This window comes from Camelina sativa, chromosome 15, assembly GCF_030686135.1.
Source record: "Camelina sativa cultivar CO46 ecotype springtype chromosome 15, ASM3068613v1".
NCBI classification, from domain to species: domain Eukaryota; kingdom Viridiplantae; phylum Streptophyta; class Magnoliopsida; order Brassicales; family Brassicaceae; genus Camelina; species Camelina sativa.
Genome location: NC_141894.1, coordinates 32,732,583 through 32,759,718, shown reverse-complemented (window position 1 = coordinate 32,759,718; position 27,136 = coordinate 32,732,583). Strand labels below are relative to the sequence as shown.

At 43.7% G+C, this 27,136-nt stretch overlaps 4 protein-coding genes across 5 annotated transcripts; 1 reads left to right on the top strand and 3 right to left on the bottom strand.

The window, feature by feature from the left end:
* Positions 1-4,407: 4,407 nt before the first annotated feature.
* Positions 4,408-4,824, bottom strand: LOC109129177 (uncharacterized). Its single transcript, XM_019236841.1, has one exon. The coding sequence runs from the start codon at positions 4,822-4,824 to the stop codon at positions 4,408-4,410; it is 417 nt and encodes a 138-aa protein (XP_019092386.1).
* Positions 4,825-11,979: 7,155 nt separating this feature from the next.
* On the bottom strand, positions 11,980-13,547 carry LOC147927467 (uncharacterized). The gene is made up of 4 exons (XM_087487475.1): positions 13,341-13,547; positions 12,966-13,289; positions 12,650-12,836; positions 11,980-12,551 (listed from the first exon to the last, which is right to left on the bottom strand). Exons 1-4 carry the CDS (start codon positions 13,545-13,547, stop codon positions 11,980-11,982), a joined length of 1,290 nt encoding a protein of 429 aa, XP_087343601.1.
* A 3,432-nt stretch (positions 13,548-16,979) lies between these two features.
* LOC104747763 (diacylglycerol kinase 5) lies at positions 16,980-20,814 on the top strand. 2 transcript variants are annotated; one of them, XM_010469452.3, is made up of 12 exons: positions 16,980-17,616; positions 17,704-17,832; positions 17,927-18,012; positions 18,117-18,243; positions 18,327-18,375; positions 18,659-18,741; positions 18,877-18,944; positions 19,339-19,413; positions 19,630-19,717; positions 19,826-19,942; positions 20,040-20,345; positions 20,636-20,814. In XM_010469452.3, the coding sequence occupies exons 1-12, from the start codon at positions 17,290-17,292 to the stop codon at positions 20,711-20,713; spliced, it is 1,533 nt and encodes a 510-aa protein (XP_010467754.2). In that variant the 5' UTR covers positions 16,980-17,289; the 3' UTR covers positions 20,714-20,814. The 2 variants fall into 2 exon arrangements, with proteins under 2 accessions (XP_010467754.2, XP_087345465.1); XM_087489339.1 differs by lacking the exon at positions 18,327-18,375 and having other exon boundaries at positions 17,205-17,616.
* A 900-nt stretch (positions 20,815-21,714) lies between these two features.
* LOC104747764 (protein THYLAKOID FORMATION 1, chloroplastic) lies at positions 21,715-23,436 on the bottom strand. The gene is made up of 5 exons (XM_010469454.3): positions 23,009-23,436; positions 22,561-22,831; positions 22,252-22,468; positions 22,042-22,157; positions 21,715-21,928 (listed from the first exon to the last, which is right to left on the bottom strand). The coding sequence occupies exons 1-5, from the start codon at positions 23,199-23,201 to the stop codon at positions 21,814-21,816; spliced, it is 912 nt and encodes a 303-aa protein (XP_010467756.2). The 5' UTR covers positions 23,202-23,436; the 3' UTR covers positions 21,715-21,813.
* Positions 23,437-27,136: the final 3,700 nt, after the last annotated feature.

The following is a 27,136-nucleotide window of genomic DNA, read 5'->3' as shown; positions in this document are numbered from 1 at the left end:
TTTATGTTTATAGCTATATATTTGTGCGATAATCTCTACTTCATCTTCCTTTTTTTTCTTCGCATCTTCAATGGCTGCTGTGTTCTCCATCTAAATCCGCCTCCGTTGGCCCAGTCGCTGAGTGTTTCCGTTTATTGTGGTTTTCCAAGATTTGATTTTTACTTTTTGATTCTTTTAAACTTTGGAGATTCTCTGTTCCTCTCTGATCATCATCATCATCATAAATAGGGTTTCTGTTTTCCAGTCAATTTTGAATGAGGATGCCAAAATTATCAAAACTAGAGAAGTTAGAAAAATTTGATATGTTCGTCTCTCTTAGCAAGCAGAGATCGGTTCAAATACTATGGAGAAGGAAATCAAAGAACCATGGCGGAGCAGCCATCAACAATGCCAACAAAGAAAGGAAGTGGAGGAAGGAGGGAGATCGGTCAATATAGTTATAAACATAATCTTTCCATATTATTTTGAATAAGTTTGTGGGATCAATTGGTTAAAGCTTTGTTTAAAACTCTGATAGGCCAGGGTTCGATTCTACGTTGTTACATTTTTCTTTTAAACAAAACTAAAGCATCAAAATGACGTCGTTTTTGATGCTCGATGCCACCTCCTCAAACACGTGTCATCTGAGTCAGCTCTTGACTAATAATTGTTGATGTTGACTTTGAAATTGGCACTATTTTATAAAATTGGGTATGAAATTTGAATTTTATAGAGTATAGGTAGAAATTGACACCGATCGTTTGTATAGGTATAAATTGGCACTTTTGACATTGTACAGGTTGGAAATGGCCCTTTTCCCCACTTATTTGCTACCTATATCCTTATTCTCTTTTTTTTTCTTTTTTTTTTCTTTTCTTTTCTTCTTTTCCTTTTTAGAGTTTCAAAGGAAAGAGAGAGGGAAACATACTTTTAAAGAAGTGCAATGTCTTGTGCGGCTTGAATGTAGAGATCTAGTCCAATGTATACGAAATCCCATGGCTCGATAATTAAGTCTGGTTTAGGTATTATAAAACGTACAAACAATATTAGATCATCCTAATATCCATTGAATAGAGACTTTGGGGATTGTTGAGTCCGCTCATTGTCTTTCCAAACTTTGTTTCTGTTGTTAAGCATAATCAAGAGTCATATGAGTGTTACTCCAAATCAAATAAACCGTTAGAATAAGATCATAATCCCTACTAGTAATGACTCAATAAAAAAGTTAGAATCAAGAAAAAGCGTCAAATCATTGATGTAAAAAGTGTAATAAGGTTTCAAGTCAACAAAATAGAAAGTAGCATTAGTATAGGATGGAACATCCTTCCCCCCAGACTTAAATCACACCGTCCTCGGTGGGAAAAAAAGAAAGAGCTGAGGATGGAAATCATAAAGAAAAGTTTGAGTTTAAGAACAATGTCATCTTGATGGAATGATGCTTGTCAACTCTAAGACGTTTTAATGGTTGCCCAAAAATATTCTAGAGGTCGGCTGTGGAATGAAGATGTTGTGACTAACCGTTTGTAACTTCCTTTGGTTGCTTGACATCGAAGTTGAACTAGGCAAAGTTCATTCGAACTGTGTTTGATATATCTCTAAATGCATTCTCCTTGAAACAAAAACCTAAAACCATAAATAATAATCATAAATAAAAAATATGAAAAACATACATGTGATAGAATGGTGATGGATGGTGATGAGATGTTTGTGGATATCTCATTGAAGTCATAATGAAGAAAAAATTGGTAAACCAAAATCTCCAATTTTGGTGAAAGAAATGCATCAATTTGGTGAAAGAGACTCAAAGCTTTCAATGAACCAACTCGCCGATTAGCTGAACCACAGTCGACATTGAGACTCAGCGACGGTGGAGATGATGATTAAAAAGTCTGATAACCTCATATAACAATTCATTCTCGTCTGATTGGCTTTCCGATTCATTCTCCGTTTTTGAAAATCAGAGATAGTCACGAAAGAGAGAAAAGGAGAAGAAAAAAGAAGCCAATTTTTTTTAATATATTAAAACTTCACTCAACCGCATGTCATGAATAAAAGGTGTTTATTAAACATCTGAAATAAGAGTTGGTTTTTCTTTATTTAACCATTTTTTATTTATTTTTCATCTCATTTTAACATAAGAACCATGATATCTCTCGGCTCACTTATTTGCTACCTATATCCTTATTCTCTCTTTTTTTTCTTTTTTTGCTTTTCTTTTCTTCTTTTCCTTTTTAGAGTTTCAAAGGAAAGAGAGAGGGGAACGTTGTAACACCCCCGAACCGTACTATGACCACCAAGGCCATCGGACAGTCCCGGAACGCCACTAGGGAAACATTCACCAACGATCCGGCCGGGTGCAAGAACGAATCAAGCCCCTTGGCCAGTCCATCGGTGAGATTCCCGACCACATGACATATCCTTACGGCTTTGTAACCCTACAGGCGCGTCATGCGTTGAGCCGACTCGGACAAAGTCTATATCAGTACCACTCGTCCGAATGGAAAGAAATCCGATTACATTACTAAATAAAAGAGTTTAATACAAACGTTTTAACAAAAGGTTGAAGAGTTCTTGGACAAGGCCTAAGCCGAGGTTTGATCCGAAATAAAACATATATGTAATTTTACAATAGACACAAAACAAATCTACTCCGGGTCCTATCATTCACCACGCCCGCTAGTTCCCTCTAAGGTTACCTGCAGCACCAAAAATTTATCATAAGTAATCTAAGATTACTTAGTGAGCTCAGGGTTCCTGCAAGAAATAAACCCCGCTCCCAACCCCATCAACAAACAACATGCAAGCATAAATCTCAACATGCAAGCATAACCCAACATTAAACAAGCGTAGCAATCAACATCCAAGCGTGCTAACAATAACACAACATTCAGAGTTCACATGCGGAAGCTTAAACAACAACATGCAACTTGAAATAAAACAAGAGATTTAACAAGTTTTATTTTAAGTATCCGGCAAGCATCCCTTCCTCAACCTCTCACGAACATCCGCTTTGCAGCCACATAGGCATACAATCGGACTTCACCCCAATGTCACACCGTCGTGTCGACAGCCTCGGCCAGGGTAGCGCACCCAATAACCTCCGAGCTCTTCGTAGCCAACCCTACAACACACGAACATGGGTTGCATGTCACGGTTGCATGTGGTACGGATTGGAAGGATGTCAATACCAAGTTCCCATACGCTTAGCCGGAATCCCTCACGGTCTAAAGACGTATTATAACCTCTCCAAAAACTCATACTTGAGTTCATATGGCTCTCAAGCTCATAAACTCACAAGTATCTCATCTCGTTACCACCCTTGTCACTAGAACATTTCGATCTAGCAACCGGTGTAACCTCACCACACATGCATTTAAACAAGAAAATCACGAAAGAAATTCAAGTAAATGCAACTAAATGCCTCATGAAAACCGCGCTCTAGATGGATGTCTTTAACTCTCCATCTAATCCGGCCAAGTATATGCCTGAACTCACTGTAAACCGTCGATGATCGGTCTCACATGGTGAATCCCTTCTTGCGGCACACTCGGATCTTCTCTTTGGTTAGAATTGATTTCCTTATCGATTTAACCTTGTGGTCGATAGTCTTGTCTTGATCTTCTCTCCTTCTTCTTTTCTCTTCTTCTTCCTCAAACCCGCTCACTCTTTTTCTTCTTTCTCTCTTGCTCACTTTCTCTCTCAATTTTCTTCTCCTTACCCCTTCTTCACTTGTGCGAAAATGAGAGAGATGAGAGCTTATTTATAGAGTGGTTGGGCGGTGGAGGCAGCCAATGCATGTGGAGAGCTCACTCTTCATTAGTGGCTATTAGAGCATGCTTAAACACTTGGAGGGAATTTGAGCTTGCCACCTTGATTCCACTAAACTCTCTTGATTTCTTTAATTCCCACTAATCTCCACCAATGCCACTTGAATTAAATAATTCCTCCACTAAGCTCCACTAATCCCACTTAGATTAAATAATTCCTCCACTAAGCTCCACTAATCCCACTTGGATTAAATAATTCCTCCACTAACTTTTTCATGATTAAAATAATCATCCCTTAAATTCTTGTTGACTTAGAAGATTTTTGGTGGAATCGGTTAATGCTCTCGGTCGACCGTCGATCAGCTCGCGATGACTATTGATTCGTCTCGGCAGCTCTCGGACAATACGCCTCGGACGATACGCTTCGGTACGTCCCGGACGTTACGGGTGACACGTCCCGGCCAACTCGGCCAATTTTTGATCCGTCCAAAAATTTCTCGGATCTTTCTCCACTGATCTTTTTGTTTTCGTTATTGGCTCCCTTTCTGGGTCTTTTGATCTTGAGTTTTCATTTTGTAATTTACCTCTGGGCGAGGGTCATTACATTCTTCCCCCCTTAATAGAATTCGTCCCGAATTCCATAAGGTTTCGACGGACCTGCCTAATCTTCTTCAACAAACAATTGAGGATATTTGGCTCGAATCCTATCCTCATCTTCCCAAGTAGTAACCTTACGGTTCTGCTTTCCCCAAAATATTTGGATTTGAGGAATTCTCCTGTTTTTCAACTTCCGAGTCCTCCTTTGTCCTATTCCAAACGGTCCCTCGGGGTAAGTAAGGTTTGGCTCCAACTCCTCGACAGGTTTGGGCACTATCATGTTAGGATCTGGTACATGTTTCCGTAGTTGGGAAACATGGAAGACTTTATGCAATCGCATAACTTCAGGCATAGCTAGCCGATAAGCCACTTCTCCAACTCTCTTCTCGATCCGGTATGGTCCGATAAACCTTACCGCAAGCTTTCCCACTTTACCAAAGTGATCCTTTCCTTTTTGTGGTGCCACTTTCAAATACACCATATCCCCGACTTCAAACTCCACTTCTCTCGCCTTTTACGGTCTGTGTACTTCTTCTGGCGGTCTTGTGCCTTCTTCATACTCTCCTATATGAACTTAATCTTTTCTGTAGTCTCATCTATCAACTTGTGATTGAAACTCGTCCTCTCTCCAACTTCCGTCCAACACAAAGGCGTTCGACACGGCCTTCCATACATTGCTTCAAATGGGGACATGCCGGTACTCGAGTGATAACTGTTGTTATACACGAATTCAACTAACAGCAAATTCTTCTCCCAATCCGATGACCATTCCAAAGCACACAGTCGGATCATGTCCTCTATGGTTCGGATAGTTCTTTCCGTCTGCCCATCAATCTCTGGGTGAAATGAGGTGCTCATATGAACATCCGTTCCCAACGCTCGATGCAAATCCTGCCAAAATAACGATGCAAATTTTGGATCGCGATCAGAGACAATGTTGGCTGGCACACCATGCAACTTTAAAATCTCATCAATATACTTCTCTGCCAGAACTGGTGCTTGATCTGTGCTTCTCACTGGAACTAAATGGGCTACTTTGGTTAAGCGATCAACCACTACCCATACTGCATCATTAATTTGTCCCTTTCTTATCGGTAGACCGGTAATAAAATCCATCGAGATAGAGTCCCACTTCCACGTTGGTATGGGCAAGTTGCGAAGCAAACCTGCTGGCACTTGATGCTCTACCTTGATTCTCTGACAAGAGTCACATTGGCTTACCCATTTTGCTACTGATCTCTTCAGTCCAGGCCAATGGTAATATCTTTGCACGTCTTTGTACATCTTCGTGCTTCCCGGGTGTATACTCAATGCTGAGCTATGAGCTGCTCCTAATATTTCTTCTCGTAATCCGTTCTGGTCAGGCACAGTTACTCTCCCATTGAGTAGCAAGGTGTCGTCATCAGCTAAATGATAACCGCTTGCATTCGGTCCTTCCGAACCTTTTAACTCCTCAATAATCTTTTTCAGGTTCTCATCCTGATGTTGTTCTTCACGAATTCGGTGTAGTAGGCTCGCTTGAGTTACAGCTTGTAAACCCAACGGCTCACTAGATTCTCCTTCTAAGGCTAGAAGCCTTACCTTCTTTAACTCATCAGCTAGAAACTCCACGTCTCTCTCGGCATCAACTTGTGCTTTCCTTCGGCTTAGAGCATCTGCTACTACATTAGCTTTGCCTGGGTGATACTGAATCTTTAGGTCGTAATCGGCAATGAACTCCATCCATCTTCTCTGTCGCAAATTAAGATCAAGTTGCGTGAACAAGTATTTAAGACTTTGATGATCCGTAAATACTTGGACAGCTTCCCTATACAAATACGATCTCCATATCCTTAACGCAAACACCACAGCTGCCATTTCCAGGTCATGTGTGGTATAGTTCTCTTCATGATTCCTTAATTGTCTTGATGCATAGGCGATTACTCTGTCTCCTTGCATCAGAACACATCCAACACCAACTCTTGACGCATCTATAAACACATAATAGGGTTGATTTGGCTCAGGTAGGGCTAACACTGGTGCTGATGTCAGTGCTCCCTTCAGCTTCCTAAAACCTTCTTCCACATCCTCACTCCATATAAACGGTACTCCTTTACCGGTGAGTCGTGTCAAAGGTTTTGCAATGGATGAAAACCCTTTCACGAACTTTCTGTAATAACCCGCAAGGCCTAAGAAACTTCTGACCTCGGATACTGAGGTTGGCTTCAGCCAATCCTGTATCGCGGCAATTTTCTCTGGATCGGCGGATACGCCTTGTTCCGAAACTCGATGTCCTAAGAATCCAATCTCCCTTTGCCAGAACTTACACTTGCTGAACTTAGCGAACAGCTTCATTTCCCTCAATCTCTCCAATACCTTTTTCAAATGTTCTGCGTGCTCCTCCAAACTCCGTGAGTATATAAGGATGTCATCTATGAATATTATCACGAATCGATCCAGATAATCATGAAAAAACTCATTCATTAATTGCATGAATGCCGCCGGTGCATTGGTATGTTCAAACGGCATCACCACGAACTCATACTGACCATATCTTGTTTGAAACGCCGTCTTCATCACATCTTGTTCGGCAATAGAGATTTGATGATAGTCGGAGGCTAAATCAATCTTCGAAAACCAAGTTTCCCCTCGGAGTTGATCTAACAACTCATCAATCCGCAGCAACGGATACTTATCCTTAATAGTTATGTTATTGATTCCTCGATAATCAATACATAAATGCATGCTTTTGTCCTTCTTCTTGACGAATAACACTGGGGCTCCCCATGGCGACGAACTGGGTCGTATAAAACCCTTTTCCAACAAGTCCTCTAACTGAGTCTTGAGTTCAGCCAACTCGGCTGGTGCCATGCGATACGGTGCCTTAGCAATCGGGGTAGCTCTAGGCTTAAGATTTATGGTGAAAGGATGGCTTCTTGGTGGAGGCTGAAAGACCCCAACCTGGATGTCCCAGCGTCCGCAGTCACGGCTTCCCCTCGGCCCTATTCCCGGCCGAATATCCTTTAACCCGTCCACTTAGCTTTGGCTCACGGCCTTGCTCTGTGGACCTTTATATGCAGCGGAATATAAATTTACCCTGACCATCCCTTGTGCTTAGCCATACAACCAACCAAGCCCACTGGCTTTGCACATATTAGGGATGGGGACTTATAGTCCCTTCGGTTCACGGTGAACGGTTGCTCTATCGGCTTCCCGTACCACTCGTGTCCGAAGCTTACCGGACATACCGTCCGTTGATCTATCGGTCATATCTTGGTACCCCCGGTCGACTCGTCGGTCTTGGTGTCAGAGCCAGGTCCGATCAAACGATCCGACCCCATAATTGAATCGCCGATCCACGGACCGAGCCGATACTTTTGACTGACTCCTCGACCACCCGACCGATCCATCCGACCTACGGCTCGTATCGTCGATCCTTAGATCGCCCGATCCGACTAGCGATCGAATCACCGGTCGACCCTTGATCGCTCCGTCCATGGACGCAGATCGTCAATGACCATTCGATCGGTCCGACACTATGATCGAACCGTCGATCGTCCTGCGATCAGTCCGACTCCATGTCCGAACTGCCGCTAATCCTTCGATCGGCTCGACCCAATTGTCGACCCGTCGCTCGTGTCATCGTACCGTTGATAGAGAGGTAGCGTGCGCATCAGTTCGGACGAGAATACTCGCCGAGCTGCACCCCCTTTTCTACTTCGGACTTGATGGACGATGGATGGACGATGATGTTCTGAGAGGCTGGGCGTCCATCCCTTATATAGGACGCCAACGGGTGTGTTCCATGAAAGGACACACCCATTCCTCACCCCTTTTCGATGGGTCGCGTCTCTTTGAAGAGTCGCACCCTTCCGGTGGTGACTGCTCACGCTTTCGAGCTACCACACTCCTCCAGCTCGAGTGTCAGCTGACCGGACCACTCAGCTGGGTCAGCACCGGACCAGTTCACCGAGCTGAGTTGAGCTGATGGCCAGCTCTACCAGCTGACCTAGCTAGTGTACCAGCTGGTGTAGCTCAGCTCAGCTGAGCTAGCTAGTTCATCGAGCTTGTTCAGCTCGTTTAGCTCCTATTCCAGCTGATTGAGCTAGTAGCTTTGCTACTTAAGCTCATCTAGCTATCATTTCCCTTAAAATAAATTGCCCCCCTTTAGGATCGCGGGACGCGGCGTTACAAGTCTACCCCCCTTAAAATGAATTCGTCCTCGAATTCGGTGGGTGTAGAAACTTCCCGACCTTTTGGTCGCTGTTTCCCGACCTTCTGGTCGATGTTTCCTGACCGTGGTCCTTACCGGACGCGGTCTTATTTTCCCGACCTTCTGGTCAATATTTCTCGACCTTCTGGTCGATGATTCCCAACCCTCTGGTCGATGTTTCCCGACCCTCTGGTCGATATTTCCCGACCTTCTGGTCGATGGTTCCTGACCTTTTGGTCGACGTTTCCCGACCTTCTGGTCGATGTTTCTCGACCTTTTGGTCGATGTTTCTCGACCTTCTGGTCGATGTTCCTCGACCTTCTAGTCGATATTTCCCGACCTTCTGGTCGATGTTTCTCGACCTTTTGGTCGATATTTCCCGACCCTCTGGTCGATACGCTATGTGTTCGACGTTTTGAACAATAGCTCGATTCATGAGCTCACCTTGGCGAACACATTTCCGTTCCCAAGCATGTTGTCGATCTTATCAGAGATTTCCATTTCCTCCAAACACATAGCATACTTGCATACGTCCCCACAGGGTCGCGCATGCTCTGATACCAACTCTAAAGACCCCGACCCGGACGTCCCAGCGTCCGCGGTCACGGCTTCTCCTCGGCCCTATTCCCGGCCGAATATCCCTTAACCCGTCCACTTAGTTTTGGCTCGTGGCCTTGCCTTTGGACCTATATACGCAGCGGAATATCATATTAAACTTAACCTATCCCTTGGTGCTTAGCCATACAACCAACCAACCCCACAGGCTTGCACAATTTTAGGGATGGGGACTTATAGTCCCTTCGGTTCACAGGGACCGGTTGCGCTATCGGCTTCCCGTACCACTCGTGTCCGAAGTTTACCGGACGTACCGTCCATTGACCTCTCGGTCATATCTTGGTACCCCGGTCGACTCGTCGGTCTTGGTATCAGAGCCAGGTCCGATCAAACGATCCGACCCCATAATCGAATCGCCAATCCATGGACCAAGCCGATACTTCCGACTGACTCGTCGACCACCCGACCGATCCATCCGACCTACGGCTCGTATCGTCGATCCTTAGATCACCCGATCCGACTAGCGATCTAATCACCGGTCGACCCTTGTTCGATCCGTCCGTGGACGCAGATCGTCAATGACCATTCGATCGGTCCGACACTATGATCGAACCGTCGATCATCCTGCGGTCAGTTCGACTCCCGGACGAAACACCGCTTATCCCACGATCGGCTCGGCCCGATTGCCGACCCGTCGCTCGTCTCATCGTACCTTCGATAGAGAGGTAGCGTGCGCATCAGTTCGGACGAGAATACTCGCCGAGCCGCACCCCCTTTTCTTCTTAGGCTTTGATGGACGATGGAAGGATGATGGTTTCGAAGACTGAAGGCAACGCCCTCTATTTATAGGGTCCTGGCCGAAGTCTAGGTCCCAAAAGGCACCTGTCCGACAAGACCATTCGATCGTTCCTGTTCGATCACACACGTTCGGCCGTGCTTGTCCGGCCGTGCCTGTTCGGCCATGACCGAACGTCTGTGTCGGTTCAGTCATGCCTCTTCGGTCATGCCTCTTCGATCATGACGCCTGTTCGGTCACGCCTGTCTGGTCGTGCCTGTTCGGTCACGCCTGTCCGGTCGTGCCTGTTCGGTCACGCCTGTTCGGTCGTGCCTGTTCGGTCACGCCTGTTCGGTCGTGCCTGTTTGGTCACGCCTGTTCGGTCGTGCCTGTTTGTCCCTACCTGTTCGTCACCGCGTCCTCTGACCGACACGAGCTCTCCAGCTGACTCGTACAGTCCACTATTGTCCAGCTGGCCGAGCTCGGTCGAGCTTCCTAGCAGCTGGTCGAGCTGTGCGAGAGCTCATATTCCAGCTGGTTGAGCTAGTAGCTTAGCTACTTAAGCTCGTTTAGCTATCGATTTCCTTAAAACAAATTGCCCCTCTTTAGGATCGCGGGACGCGGGCGTTACAAGTCTACCCCCCTTAAAATGAATTCGTCCTCGAATTCGGTGGGTTTAGTAATTCTCGATCTTTTGGTCGCTGTTTCCCGACCCTCTGGTCGATATGCTATGTGTTCGACGTTTTGAACAATCGCTCGATTCACGGGTGCATCGTGGCGAACACATTCCCGTTCCCAAGCATGCTTTCGGTCTTATCAGCGATTTCATTTCGTCCGAACACATAGCATAATCACATACGTCCCCACAGGATCGCGCATGCTCTGATAGCAACTTGAAAGACCCCAACCCGGACGTCCCAGTGTCCGCGGTCACGGCTTCCCCTCGGCCCTATTCCCGGCCGAATATCCTTTAACCTGTCCACTTAGCTTTGGCTCACGGCCTTGCTCTGTGGACCTTTATACGCAGCGGAATATAACTTTACCCTGACCATCCCTTGTGCTTAGCCATACAACCAACCAACCCCACTGGCTTTGCACATATTAGGGATGGGGACTTATAGTCCCTTCGGTTCACGGTGAACAGTTGCTCTATCGGCTTCCCATACCACTCGTGTCCGAAGCTTACCGGACATACCGTCCGTTGACCTATCGGTCATATCTTGGTACCCCGGTCGACTCGTCGGTCTTGGTGTCAGAGCCAGGTCCGATCAAACGATCCGACCCCATAATCGAATCGCCGATCCACGGACCGAGCCGATACTTTCGACTGACTCCTCGACCACCCGACTGATCCATCCGACCTACGGCTCGTATCGTCGATCCTTAGATCGCCCGATCCAACTAGCGATCGAATCACCAGTCGACCCTTGATCGATCCTTCCGTGGACGCAGATCGTCAATGACCATTCGATCGGTCCGACACTATGATTGAACCGTCGATCGTCCTGCGATCAGTCCGATTCCATGTCCGAACTGCCGCTAATCCTTCGATCGGCTCGACCCAATTGTCGACCCGTCGCTCGTATCATCGTACCGTTGATAGAGAGGTAGCGTGCGCATCAGTTCGGACGAGAATACTCGCCGAGCCGCACCCCCTTTTCTACTTCGGACTTGATGGACGATGGATGGACGATGATGTTCTGAGAGGCTGGGCGTCCATCCCTTATATAGGACGCCAATGGGTGTGTTCCATGAAAGGACACGCCCATTCCTCACCCCTTTTCGATGGGTCGCGTCTCTTTGAAGAGTCGCACCCTTTCCGGTGGTGACTGCTCACGCTACCGAGCTACCACACTCCTCCAGCTCGAGTGTCAGCTGACCGGACCACTCAGCTGGGTCAGCACCGGACCAGTTCACCGAGCTGAGTTGAGCTGATGGCCAGCTTTACCAGCTGACCTAGCTAGTGTACCAGCTGGTGTAGCTCAGCTCAGCTGAGCTAGCTAGTTCATCGAGCTTGTTCAGCTCGTTTAGCTCCTATTCCAGCTGATTGAGCTAGTAGCTTTGCTACTTAAGCTCATCTATCTATCATTTCCCTTAAAACAAATTGCCCCCCTTTAGGATCGCGGGACGCGGGGGCTACAGAGGCAATCCTTCCAACGGTTTGAAACGTCCTCATAGTTCTTGACCACAGTAATGTCCTCAACCTTCATACCTTCTTTGTCATCTCCTCCCATGGCGGTAAGAGTGACTAGGTAAACTTCATCTTCATCGCATGATCTTCCGATCCTTGCTGCCGATGCAAAATATACCGTCTTACTCGGGCTAATTCCATTAAAAACCAGAGGTGTCCCTCCTCCGTTTTCAAATATTACTCTGCTCCTGCTGCAATCTATATGGGCTTGGTGTTCCGATAACCAATCCATTCCCAAAATAGCATCGAACCTATCCAACGGCATCACTAGAGGATTTATCGGGAGGTTTGTATCCTGCAAGACTATCGACACTTCCCTGAACCATGTTCTTGTCTTCAAAGGCGGTTGATTACCAGCTGTGTAGACATTGATGTTCACCTCTTCCTCCTCACACAAGTCTCCAAACTTGTCAGCCACTTCGGGAGTCACAAAACTATTGGACGCTCTCGAATCGAACAGTACATGTGTGGGGTTACCACCAACAAGTAGTGTTCCTAAAACGCAAAGCACATACCACAATGCAATGCAATAACTAATCACACAAGCACACAAACACACAAACAATCACAAGGGAGTCAGAACCCGATCAAACCTGTTATAGGGCCCTTCGCGGCCTGCTGAGGTTTAGGTGGTTCTACTCCTAAAGCAAACACGTTTGCTGGGGTTGCTTGCTTCTTTGCTGGGGGTTCCTTCACTTGCTGCGCTGTCAGGGCATGGTTCACAGTTTGGGCATTCGGTTTGGCCGGCTTTGTTGGACATGAGGTCGCATAGTGTCCTAACTCGCCACAGTAGAAACATGTGACAGTTGACAGATTGGTATTCTTGGTTTCCTCAACGGTTGGGCAAGCTCGAGCAAAATGCCCAAGTTGACCGCACACATATCATCCCCTCGGATCCATGTTGCTCACAGTACGACCTCCTTGATTAACACTCATTTTAATTTTCCCACGGCCTGCACCCCAATTCCTTCCTGCTACTTGATTCACCTTCCGGGTGTTCACAATTTTATTCTGTTGTACAGGCTCCTTCTTTTTCTCCTGAGCCGTAATTGCATTTTCCATTTCGATAGCTTCCTCAACACTTACCGCTCTCTCTTCCACTTCCTCAACACTTACCGCTCTCTCTTCCACTTCCTCAACACTTCGGTATGTCACCGCGTGCAATCTTCCCTTTATCTCCGGCCTGAGTCCATTAAAGTATCTCCGGGCCTTTGCTAACTCATCATCGTTACCCTGATACAGGTATCTTCAAAGTCTTGTAAATATCCTTCCATAAGCCCGAACGCTCAACTCACCTTGTTCTAGTCCCAAGAACTGGTACTCCAGCCGGTCACGCGACTCCGGTGGAAAGTACTTTTGTTCAAACGCTCTTCGGAATATCTCCCACGTTATAGTCTGGAATCGGTAACGAGGAGTTACGGTCTCCCACCATGCACGAGCATCCTCTTCCAAGAAACTAACTGCAACGGTCACTTGAACTCCTCCGGGCATTTTGACATTTCTAGATTAGTTTCCAATTCTTTTATCCACGCGTCTGCTAACATTGTGTTTAGGTCTCCTTTAAACTTGCGCAGACCTAAGTTCCTCATCATTATCACCAATTTAAGAAAGTGATCGGATGGGTCTTCTGCTGATTGATGTGCTTGGTTCCGCTGCTGCTGGATCATGTGATTCAAAAGTTCTTGAATCATGTTAAGCGTCTGCTGGGTCTCGGGTACATTCGGCTCACTCGTCCTTCCTCCACGAACTTGGTCTTCCCTTGGCATGGTCTGATTTAGATTAGTAGGTTACCGACCAATCGGTGAGAATCCTGGCGGATAAACACTATCGGGCGTACTGTATCGAGTTGAACTCGATGGTGCGTACCTCGGCGTCATGCCAGGTACATCCCACTCTGGCATAAACATGTTTGGCTCAAATATATCTGGGAACGACTCTTCTCCTTGCGCATCACCAAAATGCGGACCCCATTCCTTCGGACCAAACTGCTCACTTGAAGCCCTCCCTGTGTCTGGCGAATAGTGCGTCGATCTAGTCCTTTTGGATCCTTGACGAGACATCTGCATCCACGACCAACAAAAAGGGTTTACTTAATCCCATCTATCCCTAAGTGATGAACGAACCGGATTATCCTAAGTGTCTATTGCGACCCTTTTTGACTCGATAAATCTTTGAAAACACGAGTAATATGTAGCATCAAAACCATGCTCTGATACCACCGTTGTAACGCCCCCGAACCGTACTATGACCACCAAGGCCATCGGACAGTCCCGGAACGCCACTAGGGAAACATTCACAAACGATCCGGCCGGGTGCAAGAACGAATCAAGCCCCTTGGCCAGTCCATCGGTGAGATTCCCGACCACATGACACACCCTTACGGCTTTGCAACCCTACAGGCGCGTCATGCGTTGAGCCGACTCGGACAAAGTCTATATCAGTACCACTCGTCCGAATGGAAAGAAATCCGATTACATTACTAAACAAAAGAGTTTAATACAAACGTTTTAACAAAAGGTTGAAGAGTTCTTGGACAAGGCCTAAGCCGAGGTTTGATCCAAAATAAAACATATTTGTAATTTTACAATAGACACAAAACAAATCTACTCCGAGTCCTATCTTCACCACGCCCGCTAGTTCCCTCTAGGGTTACCTGCAGCACCAAAAATTTATCATAAGTAATCTAAGATTACTTAGTGAGCTCAGGGTTCCTACAAGAAATAAATCCCGCTCCCAACCCCATCAACAAACAACATGCAAGCATAAATCTCAACATGCAAGCATAACCCAACATTAAACAAGCGTAGCAATCAACATGCAAGCGTGCTAACAATAACACAACATTCAGAGTTCACATGCGGAAGCTTAACCAACAACATGCAACTTGAAATAAAACAAGAGATTTAACAAGTTTTATTTTAAGTATTCGGCAAGCATCCCTTCCTCAACCTCTCACGAACATCCGCTTTGCAACCACATGGGCATACAATCGGACTTCACCCCAATGTCACACCATCGTGTCGACAGCCTCGGCCAGGGTAGCGAACCCAGTAACCTCCGAGCTCTTCGTAGCCAACCCTACAACACACGAACATGGGTTGCATGTCGCGGTTGCATGTGGTACGGATTGGAAGGATGTCAATACCAAGTTTCCATTCGCTTAGCCGGAATCCCTCACGGTCTAAAGACGTATTATAACCTCTCCAAAAACTCATACTTGAGTTCATATGGCTCTCAAGCTCATAAACTCACAAGTATCTCATCTCGTTACCACCCTTGTCACTAGAACATTTCGATCTAGCAACCGGTGTAACCTCACCACACATGCATTTAAACAAGAAAATCACGAAAGAAATTCAAGTAAATGCAACTAAATGCCTCATGCAAACCGCGCTCTAGATGGATGTCTTTAACTCTCCATCTAAGCCGGCAAAGTATGTGCCTGAACTCACTGTAAACCGTCGATGATCGGTCTCCCATGGTGAATCCCTTCTCGCGGCACACTCGGATCTTCTCTTTGGTTAGAATCAATTTCCTTACCGATTTAACCTTGTGGTCGATAGTCTTGTCTTGATCTTCTCTCCTTCTTCTTTTCTCTTCTTCTTCCTCAAACCCGCTCACTCTTTTTCTTCTTTCTCTCTTGCTCACTTTCTCTCTAAATTTTCTTCTCCTTACCCCTTCTTCACTTGTGCGAAAATGAGAGAGATGAGAGCTTATTTATAGAGTGGTTAGGCGGTGGAGGCAGCCAATGCATGTGGAGAGCTCACTCTTCATTAGTGGCTATTAGAGCATGCTTAAACACTTGGAGGGAATTTGAGCTTGCCACCTTGATTCCACTAAACTCTCTTCATTTCTTTAATTCCCACTAATCTCCACCAATGCCACTTGAATTAAATAATTTCTCCACTAAGCTCCACTCATCCCACTTGGATTAAATAATTCCTCCACTAAGCTCCACTAATCTCACTTGGATTAAATAATTCCTCCACTAACTTTTTCATGATTAAAATTATCATCCCACAAATTCTTCTTGACTTAGAAGATTTTTGGTGGAATCAGTTAATGCTCTCGGTCGACCGTTGATCAGCTCGCGATGACTATCGATCCGTCTCGGCAGCTCTCAGACAATACGCCTCGGATGATACGTTTCGGTACGTCCCAAATGTTACGGGTGACACGTCCCGGCCAACTCGGCCAATTTTCGATCCGTCCAAAATTTCTCGGACCTTTCTCCACTGATCTTTTTGTTTTCGTTATTGGCTCCCTTTCTGGGTCTTTTGATCTTGAGTTTTCATTTTGTAATTTACCTCTAGGCGAGGGTCATTACAAAAATACTTTTAAAGAAGTGCAATGTCTTGTGCGGTTTGAATGTAGAGATCTAGTCCAATGTATACCAAATCCCATGGCTAGATAATTAAGTCTGATTTAGGTCCTATAAAATGTACAAATAATGTTAGATCATCCGAATATCCATCGAATAGGAACTTTGGGGATTGTTGAGTCGGCTCATTGTCTTTCCAAACTTTGTTTCTGTTGTTAAGCATAATCAAGAGTCATAAGAGTGTTACTCCAAATCAAATAAACCGTTAGAATAAGATCATAATTCCTACTAGTAATGACTCAATAAATAAAAGTTAAAATCAATAAAAAGCGTCAAAATCATTGATGTAAACAGTGTAATAAGGTCTCAAGTCAACAAAATAGAAAGTAGCATGAGTATAGAATGGAACATCCTTCCCCCTAGACTTAAATCACACCTTCCTTGGTGGAAAAAGAAATAGCTGAGGATGGAAAAACATAAAGAAAAGTTATGTGGATGAGTGAAGGTTTAATATATTGTTAGTTTTTCTTCAAAATAAGAGTTAGTTTTTCTTCATTTAACCATTTGTTATTTTCTTTTCATCTCATTTTAACATAAGAACCAAGCTAAATACTCCCATTGAAAATAATAAATCATGACTGACTGAGTCCGCGTCAGAAAAAGGGGCCAACTGGTCCGCGGCCGCCGTGGCTGCTAAGAATCTCGCACGTGTGGAGCATTTCCTTGGGATGAATCTTTCTTCCGCTTCTGCTTCTACGTTTTGTTTTCTCTTATATATTTTAAAGGAAGAAAAGTATATTATAATTAGTTTAAAAGTTCACTTTCTCAGATCCCGATTCCTTTCCCTTGGAACTTGAATTTGAACAATCATCATCTTCTTCGTTCTTCTTCCACGCTCTCTCCAAAATCCAGATGGATAGATACAATACTTTATCAGATTTTCTCAAGGAGTTCTACATCCCTACGTACGTCCTGTCGCAGGAAGCAGAGGAGGAGGAGGAGGCTCTCCCCACCTTTCAACCACCTGCGAGCCCCGTCCTTGTCTTCATCAACTCCAAAAGCGGTGGTCAGTTGGGTGGCGAACTCATTCTCACCTACCGATCTCTTCTCAATCACAATCAGGTCTTTGATCTTGGCCAAGAGACTCCCGATAAAGTGCTCCGCAGAATCTATCTTAACCTGGAGAGGCTCAAGGATGATGACTTCGCTCGTAAAATTCGGGAGAAATTAAAAATCATTGTAATAATAATATTTTTTTTTTCTTTTTCATTAATTAAGCCAGAAACATCTCTTGTCATTCACCCCATCTTTATTATGTAATTTAAGGTTGCAGGAGGTGATGGCACTGCTGGCTGGCTCCTTGGGGTTGTATGTGACCTTAAACTATCGCACCCTCCTCCAATTGCCACTGTACCTTTGGGTACAGGAAATAACCTTCCCTTTGCTTTTGGATGGGTGGGTTACAACTTACACACTCCTCACTTCTTCCTCAGTTACTTTGGGCTGGCAATGTTTTTCAATACCTGCGCTTTGCATTGCTTTTCTACAGGGAAAGAAAAATCCAGGAACAGATAGGAATGCAGTGGAGTCGTTTTTGGATCAAGTGTTGAAGGCAAAAGAGATGAAGATTGACAAGTAATGTAACAACATCTATCAATCTCTCTGTCTGTGTCCACAGTTTTAGCTAGTCTTTACTTTTGGTGAATAACTATAACTGCTGGATACATTTCTGCTTCAAGTTGGCACATACTTATGAGGATGAAAACTCCTAAAGAAGGTGGTTCTTGTGATCCTGTTGCACCTCTTGAGTTACCACATTCTCTGCATGCATTTCACCGTGTTTCTCCAACAGATGAACTTAATAAGGTAACCTACATGCTGTCCTTGTTTTTTTTTTCTTTCTTTTTTTGTTTTGTCTCTTATATAGAAGACACCCTTCGATTTCTCAGGAAGGCTGCCACACATTTCGTGGCGGATTCTGGAATTACTTTAGCCTCGGTGAGATATCTTTCCCCGCCCCCCATTGCTCCTCTGCTTCCTTCTAACTTTGGATTTCCAACAAGCCATAATAAATTAGCACTCTATCTAGGTTTTCCCTACGGAGTTTTGATCTTGCAGTGTCAGATGGTTGATGACCTAACAATCATAACTTATTGAATATCTATCTTATTATTTGGATTACAAACCGCCATGAAGTTATACGGTTGTTTGTATGGAAATTTAATCAACAAAACCAATTGATGATACCCACATGGCAGTGCTAACTATTGTGCTTATGCAGGAATGGATGCTCAGATATCTTATGCGTTTCATTCTGAGAGGAAGCTGCACCCTGAAAAGTTTAAGAATCAGCTTGTTAATCAGGTACCTTGTTCTTTTGAATTTTGACCTTTTGGATTACACCTTCTCTTTTTATACTCCTTCCTTCTCTGGGAGCTATATACTTAACAAAGAATAAATATGTTGCATTGGCTTCACACTCCCTTCTCACAATGCCAGAGTACGTATGTGAAGCTTGGTTGCACGCAAGGATGGTTTTGTGCCTCTCTTTTCCACCCTGCTTCACGGTGAGTAATATGTCGACATACTTTTTGTTTCGCTGTTTTCTGTTTCTGAGTTTCAGTTATTCACATTTTTATTGGTTTCTAAAGTAAAGGATTCTTGGACATGAATGATTATATTGCTCTCCAACACTACTGCCTTAAAGTCTTCTAGTATACTGTTATAGTGTCAGTAATTGGAATTCTGGTGCCCATGATTCTTTTCAGCATATATGTTCATTTTTTGCTTGGGTCTCATTGTGTGCTAACCAATATAGAAACATGTAATTTTTATGCTGGTTTTATATTTTCGGTTAAGTTGTCCACATTTCCAGTCTTTTGGTTGTAATTTAATTTCTGTCTATATATGATTTTGCTCTCTTGCGCATCATTAAGGAAAACTATATGGGTTCCCCTGCAGGAATATAGCTCAACTTGCGAAGGTTAATATTGCAACTAGAAATGGCCACTGGCACGACCTTCACATACCACATAGGTAATTTTTATTCATCCAGTGTCTATGGTCCTGAGGGATCACTAGATTCAGTCCAGGATTACATGTTGGATAGTTGGGGATTTTTCTGTGTGGGACCTTTAACTATATTTGGTTACATCTCAAGTATACCAAAGCAATGCCCTTCTCTCTTGCAATACGCTGTTCATGCTGGAATATAAACTAGTCCAATCCCGACATTTGTTTCTGCTCTTTTAGCATCAGGTCAATTGTATGTCTGAATCTGCCCAGCTTTTCTGGAGGATTAAATCCTTGGGGCACACCTAATCCCAGGAAACAACGCGATGTAGGTCTTAAAAACTCTTGATATTGCCTGAGTGCTACACATAAGTTTATGTATCTATCTTCTCCATGGTAAATATAATATGCATGTTTCTTTGTTCTGACACAACAGAGAGGCTTGACTCCACCATTTGTAGATGATGGCCTCATTGAGGTTGTTGGGTTTAGAAATGCTTGGCATGGTCTTGTTCTTCTTGCTCCAAATGGACATGGGACACGACTTGCCCAGGTAAGAGTTTTACAAATTAAAAGTAATAAGGACACACACACCACACATAGAGAATGATGATGATTGAGTTCATACAAATGATAACTTCTGTGGCTAGGCAAATCGCATTCGCTTCGAATTTCACAAAGGTGCAACCGACCATACATTCATGAGGATGGATGGGGAGCCCTGGAAACAGCCACTGCCACTGGATGATGAAACTGTGATGGTAGAGATTTCACATCTTGGCCAAGTGAACATGCTTGCAACTCATGACTGCCGGTCCAGAAGCGTGTTTGACCCTTTAACACCCCGCCATCAGGATGGTGCGGAAGAGTATGATGATTATGAAGACGACTCAGTGGCTGAAGGCGAGGAATTTAGAAAATTTGGTGCTGCGGATACCTTCAAGATTCCTGATGAGGTTGATATTTCTCAACTTAGTTAGACAGTTAACCATTTTCAATATTTCACTGTTGATTCTATGCATTTTCAGTATTTCTTTCCATTTTTTTTGTTCGTTCACGCTTAATATAATGGCCGAGATAATGGATCTGGATTTATAGCAACGCCGTTTTTCCCTTCTGTGTAACACGCATGTACTGCAGCAGTTAGCAGGACAGTGCAAAGCCGCCAAAGGCGAAACTGTTAGATGTTCCAACTGAGGAGTCTCTGTTGCAACTCCTTAACATAGGATCTGACCTTTTCTTATAGGGAAAACACAGTAATGAAAAAGGCAGGGCATCAAGGAGGAGGAAGTCAAATGTTAATGGTTGGTCACATTTTCTGTGAAGGCAGCACCTAAATCTTAAACAAGCTTGTCATATACAAAGTAACAGGCTAACAGCACAACACTAATCTTTTCAATATATAAAGGACAATTTTTGGGTTCACCCCTGAACCTCTCTTATTCACCCCCACTTAATTAAGAAAACAAATTATTAATTAAAGATACAAAATCTGTATATCATTCAATTTTAAAGTTATTAATTCTAAACATTATATTATAGTTTTAAATTATAATATGTAAATCTAAATTACTTTTTTTATAAACCCAAACCGACATATAATTTTGTTAAATTGCGTAATTAACCCTAATCATTCTTTTATAAATCCAAATTGAAATACAATTTTGTTTAATTGTAAAATATAAACCCTAACCAGTCTTTTATAAACCCAAACCGACATATAATTTTCTTTAATTTTAAAATCTAAACTCTAACCACTCTTTTATAAACCCAAACCGACATATAAATTTGTTTGATTGTAAAAAATCTAAACTCTAACCACTCTTTTGTAAACCCAAACCGACATATAATTTTGTTTAATTATAAAATCTAAATCTTAAACACTATTTTGTAAACTCAAACTGACAAATAATTTCGTTTAGATAATAGTAAAATCTAAACCCTAATTACTCCTTTGTAAACCCAAACCGACATATAATTTTGTTTAATTGTAAAATCTACACTCTAATCATTCTTTTATAAACCCAAACTAACATTATTTCCTTATTAAAAAATCTACAGAATTTGTTTCATCTTTTTATTTTTATTTTAATTTATTTTATAAATATGATATGACATGACGTATTGTTTCCTTAATTTGTTTTATCTTTTTATTTTTATTTTAATTTATTTTATAAATATGATATGACATAACGTTTTGTTGTATTTTAATTGGTTAATTAAATGGAGTTCACCCCAAAAAAATTTCATATATAATTACCACATGGAATAACAATATGAAACTCATGTAACCGAAAGGAAAGGCAAACATATTCACGTCTGAAATGTTATTAGAAATGAGCAGATTTTATATATATTGGGCAGAGTTGTTGATAAAAAAAAAAAAAAAAAAAAAAACAAAAAAAAAGGAACAATTTAATTATTTTACGCTTTCCATTCAGATAAGAAAGATGGGTTATATAGAGTATCTCCGAGACACTTGGAGATTGTTTCATTAGTCTTCTGGGATTCGGCTCTTTCCCCTTGCTTCTTCTTCTCCCTGTGTAACCAAAAGTACAAATATCCGAGTTAGGGTCTTTGACATCGTGCAATAAGCACCGTATATTCTAAAATTAGTGTAGATAGATAGGATTCAGCATCAGTATCCAGTACCTTTCGACGTACTCCTTAAGCAATTCCTTGGCTTGGACAAGCTTTGACAGCAGGTTACGATACACATCCAGGTCCCGATCCACGCTTTTCTTGTTGATATTTAGGGATGTACAAAGCTGTTCCATGAGACACTGACAAGGATCAAAATTACCTCTAGGAAAAATGTGAGATGTGAGAGTTGCACATTGCCGGGGAACAAAATGGAATCACCTTGTCCAACACAGTAGGATCAGTGGCACTGGCAAGCTCAAGCAAACGAAAGAGCCCAACAGCGAAGAACCTGCTGTAACTGAAACCCTCCTTACTCCCAGCTCTTCCAGCAATGTCCTTAAGAAGTGATTCAACTTCTCCTTCCTTAGAGGAAAAGTCAACAAGGGAAGCAGAAGTCTGACTTCGTGCCCATTCCTCCATCTTCTGCGCATCAATTCTGAAAGAAGAGGGACGAAAACTTGAACAAGAAAGAAGAAAGAGAGAATTGGACAAGGAGAAGATGGAAGGGAAGGCAGAGAGCAAGCTAACCGGTATTGCTTAGGATCCTCATTCAAGGCTTGTATGTAAGCTTTAAAAATGGCATCTCGATCCTGATCGCTCGGATATCCATCCATGAGCTGATCATATACAGTGACAAAGCCAAGTGCAAAAACAGGATCATAGCGATAAGTCCTCTTATACCTCATCAAATGCTGCTGTACAATGAGCTCCTGCAAAACCGTGTTGTAGATACTCGGGATGGGTCGCTTGTAAGCTTTTAGGAAATTCGACTTTGTCTCTGATACAGGAGGCACATCATCTGACAAGAAAAAAAAACAATCCACCACAAACATTTTTCAGACTAAAGCTAGTAATGTATGAGCAAAAAAGTGAAACCTGTATAGGAAGAGCAAGAGCAAATGCGAAGCTTGATTAATTTCAAGCAGATGAGAGAGAGAGAGAGAGAGAGAGAGAGAGAGAGAGAGAGAGAATTCACCGGCGGCGGTAACACTGGACATGCAGTGGATAGGAGGAGATCTGGAAGTGGAACGGTAAGTCAAAGAGTGGCGAGAAAACTTGGTACAGATGCGAATTGCGGAGGCCAGAGGACGAGAAGGCGCGAAGTTGGGGATCTTGTCCGATTGTCCCAACGCTGGGAAGGAAAGAGAAGAGATTGCAGTTGCAGCCATTTGGGGGAAATTGAAAGAGAGAAAGAAGAAGAGTTTGTTTGTTGGGAGGGAAGAGTTTCTTGCTTTTGGCCTTAAATCAATAAAAAATCTCTCTCTTTCTCAAGTGATAGTAGCCATTGGAAGGATGATGATGGCTCTCCTCTCCTCTCCTCTCGTAGTTGAATCTTCCTGATTTTGGGACTTCTGGAGTGGCTTGGCTTATCCAACTCCACGAGTTGTCTGTCGGTAATATGACACGTGTCCACGTTAGGCCTAGGCCCATTTACTTTGCATTTTTGCTAAAGCCTGGTCAAAGCCCATAAATTAATGCAGGATGTCCCCTTCTCACTCTCTCTCTTTCATCAATTGTACAACAAAGTCGTTTATTCGTCCGAATTCAACTTTATTCTTATTAGTACACTGATCTTCTCACTCTTTTTCAATGGTAAGAGTCAAGATGAAATAGAAAGAAAAAAAAGCACCATAGATTTTGTTTTATATATGAAAATGCTAATGGTTCACCCCCATTTTTAAGATCCACATATATTCACCGATATAAAAAAAAACGATGTCGGCAATGGAATCAAAACGTCGGGAATTAATGAAAAAAAAAAACTCAAGCAAGCCATACAACATATTCTAACAAGTGAAGGTGAAAAAGCTTCTAAACAGTATCAGACAAAGAGTTTTGTGGGGCGTCATGATCGTCCTTGTGATTAGAAATTGGCAAGTGGTAATCATCCCACAGAGGGCTTCCAGGTGCCCATTCTTCTGGAATTGCTTTGAACCATGCCTCGGTCCACCCCGCCATCACTCACCCCTACCACTGCCTATGACAGCGCCCGAATCATCCTCTCTTTTCTCGCCTGCCTCTTCACTAGCAGTCCCCGCCATCTCGCATCTTTTCTAAATTCTAATGCACCGGAGTTGACTCTTGTTTATTGAGAAACAACTCTAGGAAATTGAGCCTGGCGGTCTCACCCCTCAACTTGAAGGCCTCGCGGTCGTAGGCCATAGCGGCTTCCTCTGTCGTATCGAAGGCCTCAACTTGTAATGGGATATTATTCGCTCTGAAATCATATCCCACATATCACGATACAGAGTTCATTAGTTTCCATATTCTGCATTGTATATTCTCTGCAAATCTCTGTTGTTATTACTACTTGCTGGCTACGCTTATGTATTGATATATATATCTGTACTCATACACAAAGATGAATAACACACAAACATTTATCTCCTTCCTCTGTTATTACATGGTATCAGAGCCTGAACCATTTTCTAAACGACAATGAGTCACACTGCTGGTGATTCCGATCTCAATCCACTGAACCCGACCTCGACAATTCCGGCCACCACGACCGTGGAAGTTCGCCGCACGATCTCCCCGTATGACTTGACAGCCGCCGACAATCCCGGTGCTGTCATTTCTCATCCGTTATTGAAAGGTACGAACTATGACGAATGGACCCGTGGGATGAAGACAGCTCTGGCTTCACGCAAGAAGTTTGGCTTCTTAGATGGCTCAATTCCTCGTCCCGCTGAAGGATCTCCTGACCTCGACGATTGGTGGACTATCCAAGCCTTGCTAGTCTCGTGGATACGTATGACAGTGGAGCCGTCTCTTTGTTCCAACATTTCACACCGCGATGTTGCGAAAGATTTATGGGATCATCTGAAGAAATGCTTTTCCGTCACTAACGGTCCCCGCATTCAACAGCTCAAGGTCAAACTCGCATGTTGCAAACAGAGGGGGCTTGCTATTGAAGCTTACTACGGGAAGCTGAACCGTATTTGGGATAGCATGGCTACTCACCGTCCTTTACGTGTTTGCCATTGTGGCAAGTGTGAATGTCACTTGAACTCTCTTCAAGAACAAGATCGGGAGGAGGATAAAGTCCATGACTTCTTGTCAGGTCTCGATGAGTCGTTCCATACGGTGAGGTCCACTTTGGTCTCCCGCATTCCCATTCAGCCCATGGAGGAGGTTTACAATGCTGCTCGTCAGGAAGGAGACCTCCGCAACAATGTTATGAAGCCTGAAGCGGTCTCTGACGTCTCTGCTTTTGCTGTTCAACAACACCGACCGCGTCACCAATCCACGGTCCGAACTGATACCACTACGCCTGTCTGTAAACACTGCAATCATGAAGGGCACTCTTCTGATAGCTGTTTTGTGGTTGTGGGTTACCCTGATTGGTGGGGTGATCGTCCCTGCAGCCGTACGATGCAAGCCAAGGGTCGTGGTAGTAGTGGTGCTCTCTCTTCTGCTTGTCGCGGTCGCTTGACGAGCTATGCGAATGTGGTTGATGTTCCACCAGTTCCATCTTCGTCACAAGCCAACTATGTTATCACGGAGAAAGACCGTGACGGTGTTAGCGGTTTAAGTGACATCCAGTGGCAAAATCTTTTGAAGCTGCTCAATGGTCGATCCACTAATGGGGCTAGTTCTAGCAACGAACACCAGTCTGGTAAGTTGTCATCTCCTTCTTGGATATTAGATACAGGCGCTTCTCATCATTTGACCAACAACTTTGATATTCTTACAAACGTAAGAACTATGGAACCAATGTTATTTTAGCTGATGGTCGTGAACGGGTCTCGTGCCAAGTAGGCACTGTTTTGTTGGGATCTCATCTGTCTTTGAAGTCGATATTTTATGTTACAGAGTTACAATCGGATCTCATCTCTCTAGACCAGTTAATGGATGAAAATAAGTGTATTGCACAATTGGCTGATCAGTTCCTTGTCATTCAGGACCGCGGTTTGAGGATGATAATTGGTGCGGGTAAGAGAGACGGTGGAACCTTCCGTTTTTGCAGAACAGAGTCAGTCGCACAAGTCACAACGCAAGAGACAAAGGATTACACGTTGTGGCATCAACGGTTGGGTCATCCGTCTGCAAAAGTAGTTGGTTCACTTCCGCATGTTTCTGCTTCTGTTGATTCTGCTATTTCCAATAAGGCGTGTGATGTCTGTTTCCGCGCCAAACAAACACGTTCTTGTTTCCCAATCAGTAATAATAAAACAACATCTGTTTTTGAGCTTATTCACTGTGATATTTGGGGTCCTTACCGCACTGCATCATCCTCCGGTGCTCGTTACTTTCTTACTGTTGTTGATAATTACTCTCGTAGTGTTTGGATATATCTTCAACGTACTAAAACTGAAACTGCTGACAATCTCAAAGGTCTTATCTCCATGGCCGCAAGACAATTTCAAACACAAGTGAAACGGGTACGAACCAACAACGGAACTGAGTTCACAAGTCTTAGTGCCTACTTTCGCAGCCAGGGAATACTACATGAGACTTCTTGTGTTGATACTCCTCAACAGAACGCAAGAGTCGAGAGGAAACATCGACACATTTTAAATGTTGCAAGAGCGTTGAGGTTCCAAGCACACTTGCCTATCACATTTTGGGGAGAGTGCATCTTGACAGCCGGCTATTTGATCAACCGCACTCCTAGTTCTGTTCTCAATGGTGTCACTCCTTATGAGAAGTTACATGGGTCTCCACCTACGTACGATCACCTAAAAGTTTTCGGCAGTCTTTGTTATGCCCATAACCATCGACATCAAGGTGACAAATTTGCATCAAGGAGTCGGAAATGCATTTTTGTGGGATATCCATATGGTAAGAAGGCCTGGAGATTCTATGATCTTGATGCAAATCAATTTTTTCTTTTACGGGATGTTAAATTTTGTGAAACAGAATTCCCGTATGATCACTCTGTTTCTCCCAACAGCGAACTCGAAGAAGATGAAGAAAACATTCTATGGGCCTCTTATTCACTAGGCCCAATAGAGGATGAAGGTGATAGGCCCAACGGTCCAGCTCTATCCTTGGGTCCATCTTTTCCGCTTAATCAATCCAACGACAACCCCGATCCTGAACCAACATCGCCATCGTCGCCGGCCTCTGATCGCAGCTCTCCTGTTCGTGATGGTGCCTC

Bases quoted from the DNA above. Each gene is read 5' to 3' on its own strand.
- LOC109129177 (XM_019236841.1), bottom strand. From the start codon at position 4,824: ATGGTGTATTTGAAAGTGGCACCACAAAAAGGAAAGGATCACTTTGGT.
- LOC104747764 (XM_010469454.3), bottom strand. From the start codon at position 23,201: ATGGCTGCAACTGCAATCTCTTCTCTTTCCTTCCCAGCGTTGGGACAA. The intron at 22,832-23,008 runs GTGAATTCTCTC...TTTTCTTGTCAG, and splicing joins GTCCAGTGTTACCGCCGCCG to ATGATGTGCCTCCTGTATCA. The intron at 22,158-22,251 runs GTGATTCCATTT...CTCATGGAACAG, and splicing joins ATCCTACTGTGTTGGACAAG to CTTTGTACATCCCTAAATAT.
- LOC147927467 (XM_087487475.1), bottom strand. From the start codon at position 13,547: ATGCCCGGAGGAGTTCAAGTGACCGTTGCAGTTAGTTTCTTGGAAGAG. The intron at 13,290-13,340 runs GTTCGGGCTTAT...TACCTGTATCAG, and splicing joins TAGAACAAGGTGAGTTGAGC to GGTAACGATGATGAGTTAGC. The intron at 12,552-12,649 runs GTTTGATCGGGT...TTTGCGTTTTAG, and splicing joins CGCGAAGGGCCCTATAACAG to GAACACTACTTGTTGGTGGT.
- LOC104747763 (XM_010469452.3), top strand. From the start codon at position 17,290: ATGGATAGATACAATACTTTATCAGATTTTCTCAAGGAGTTCTACATC. The intron at 18,244-18,326 runs GTAACCTACATG...TCGATTTCTCAG, and splicing joins CAACAGATGAACTTAATAAG to GAAGGCTGCCACACATTTCG. The intron at 18,376-18,658 runs GTGAGATATCTT...GTGCTTATGCAG, and splicing joins CTGGAATTACTTTAGCCTCG to GAATGGATGCTCAGATATCT.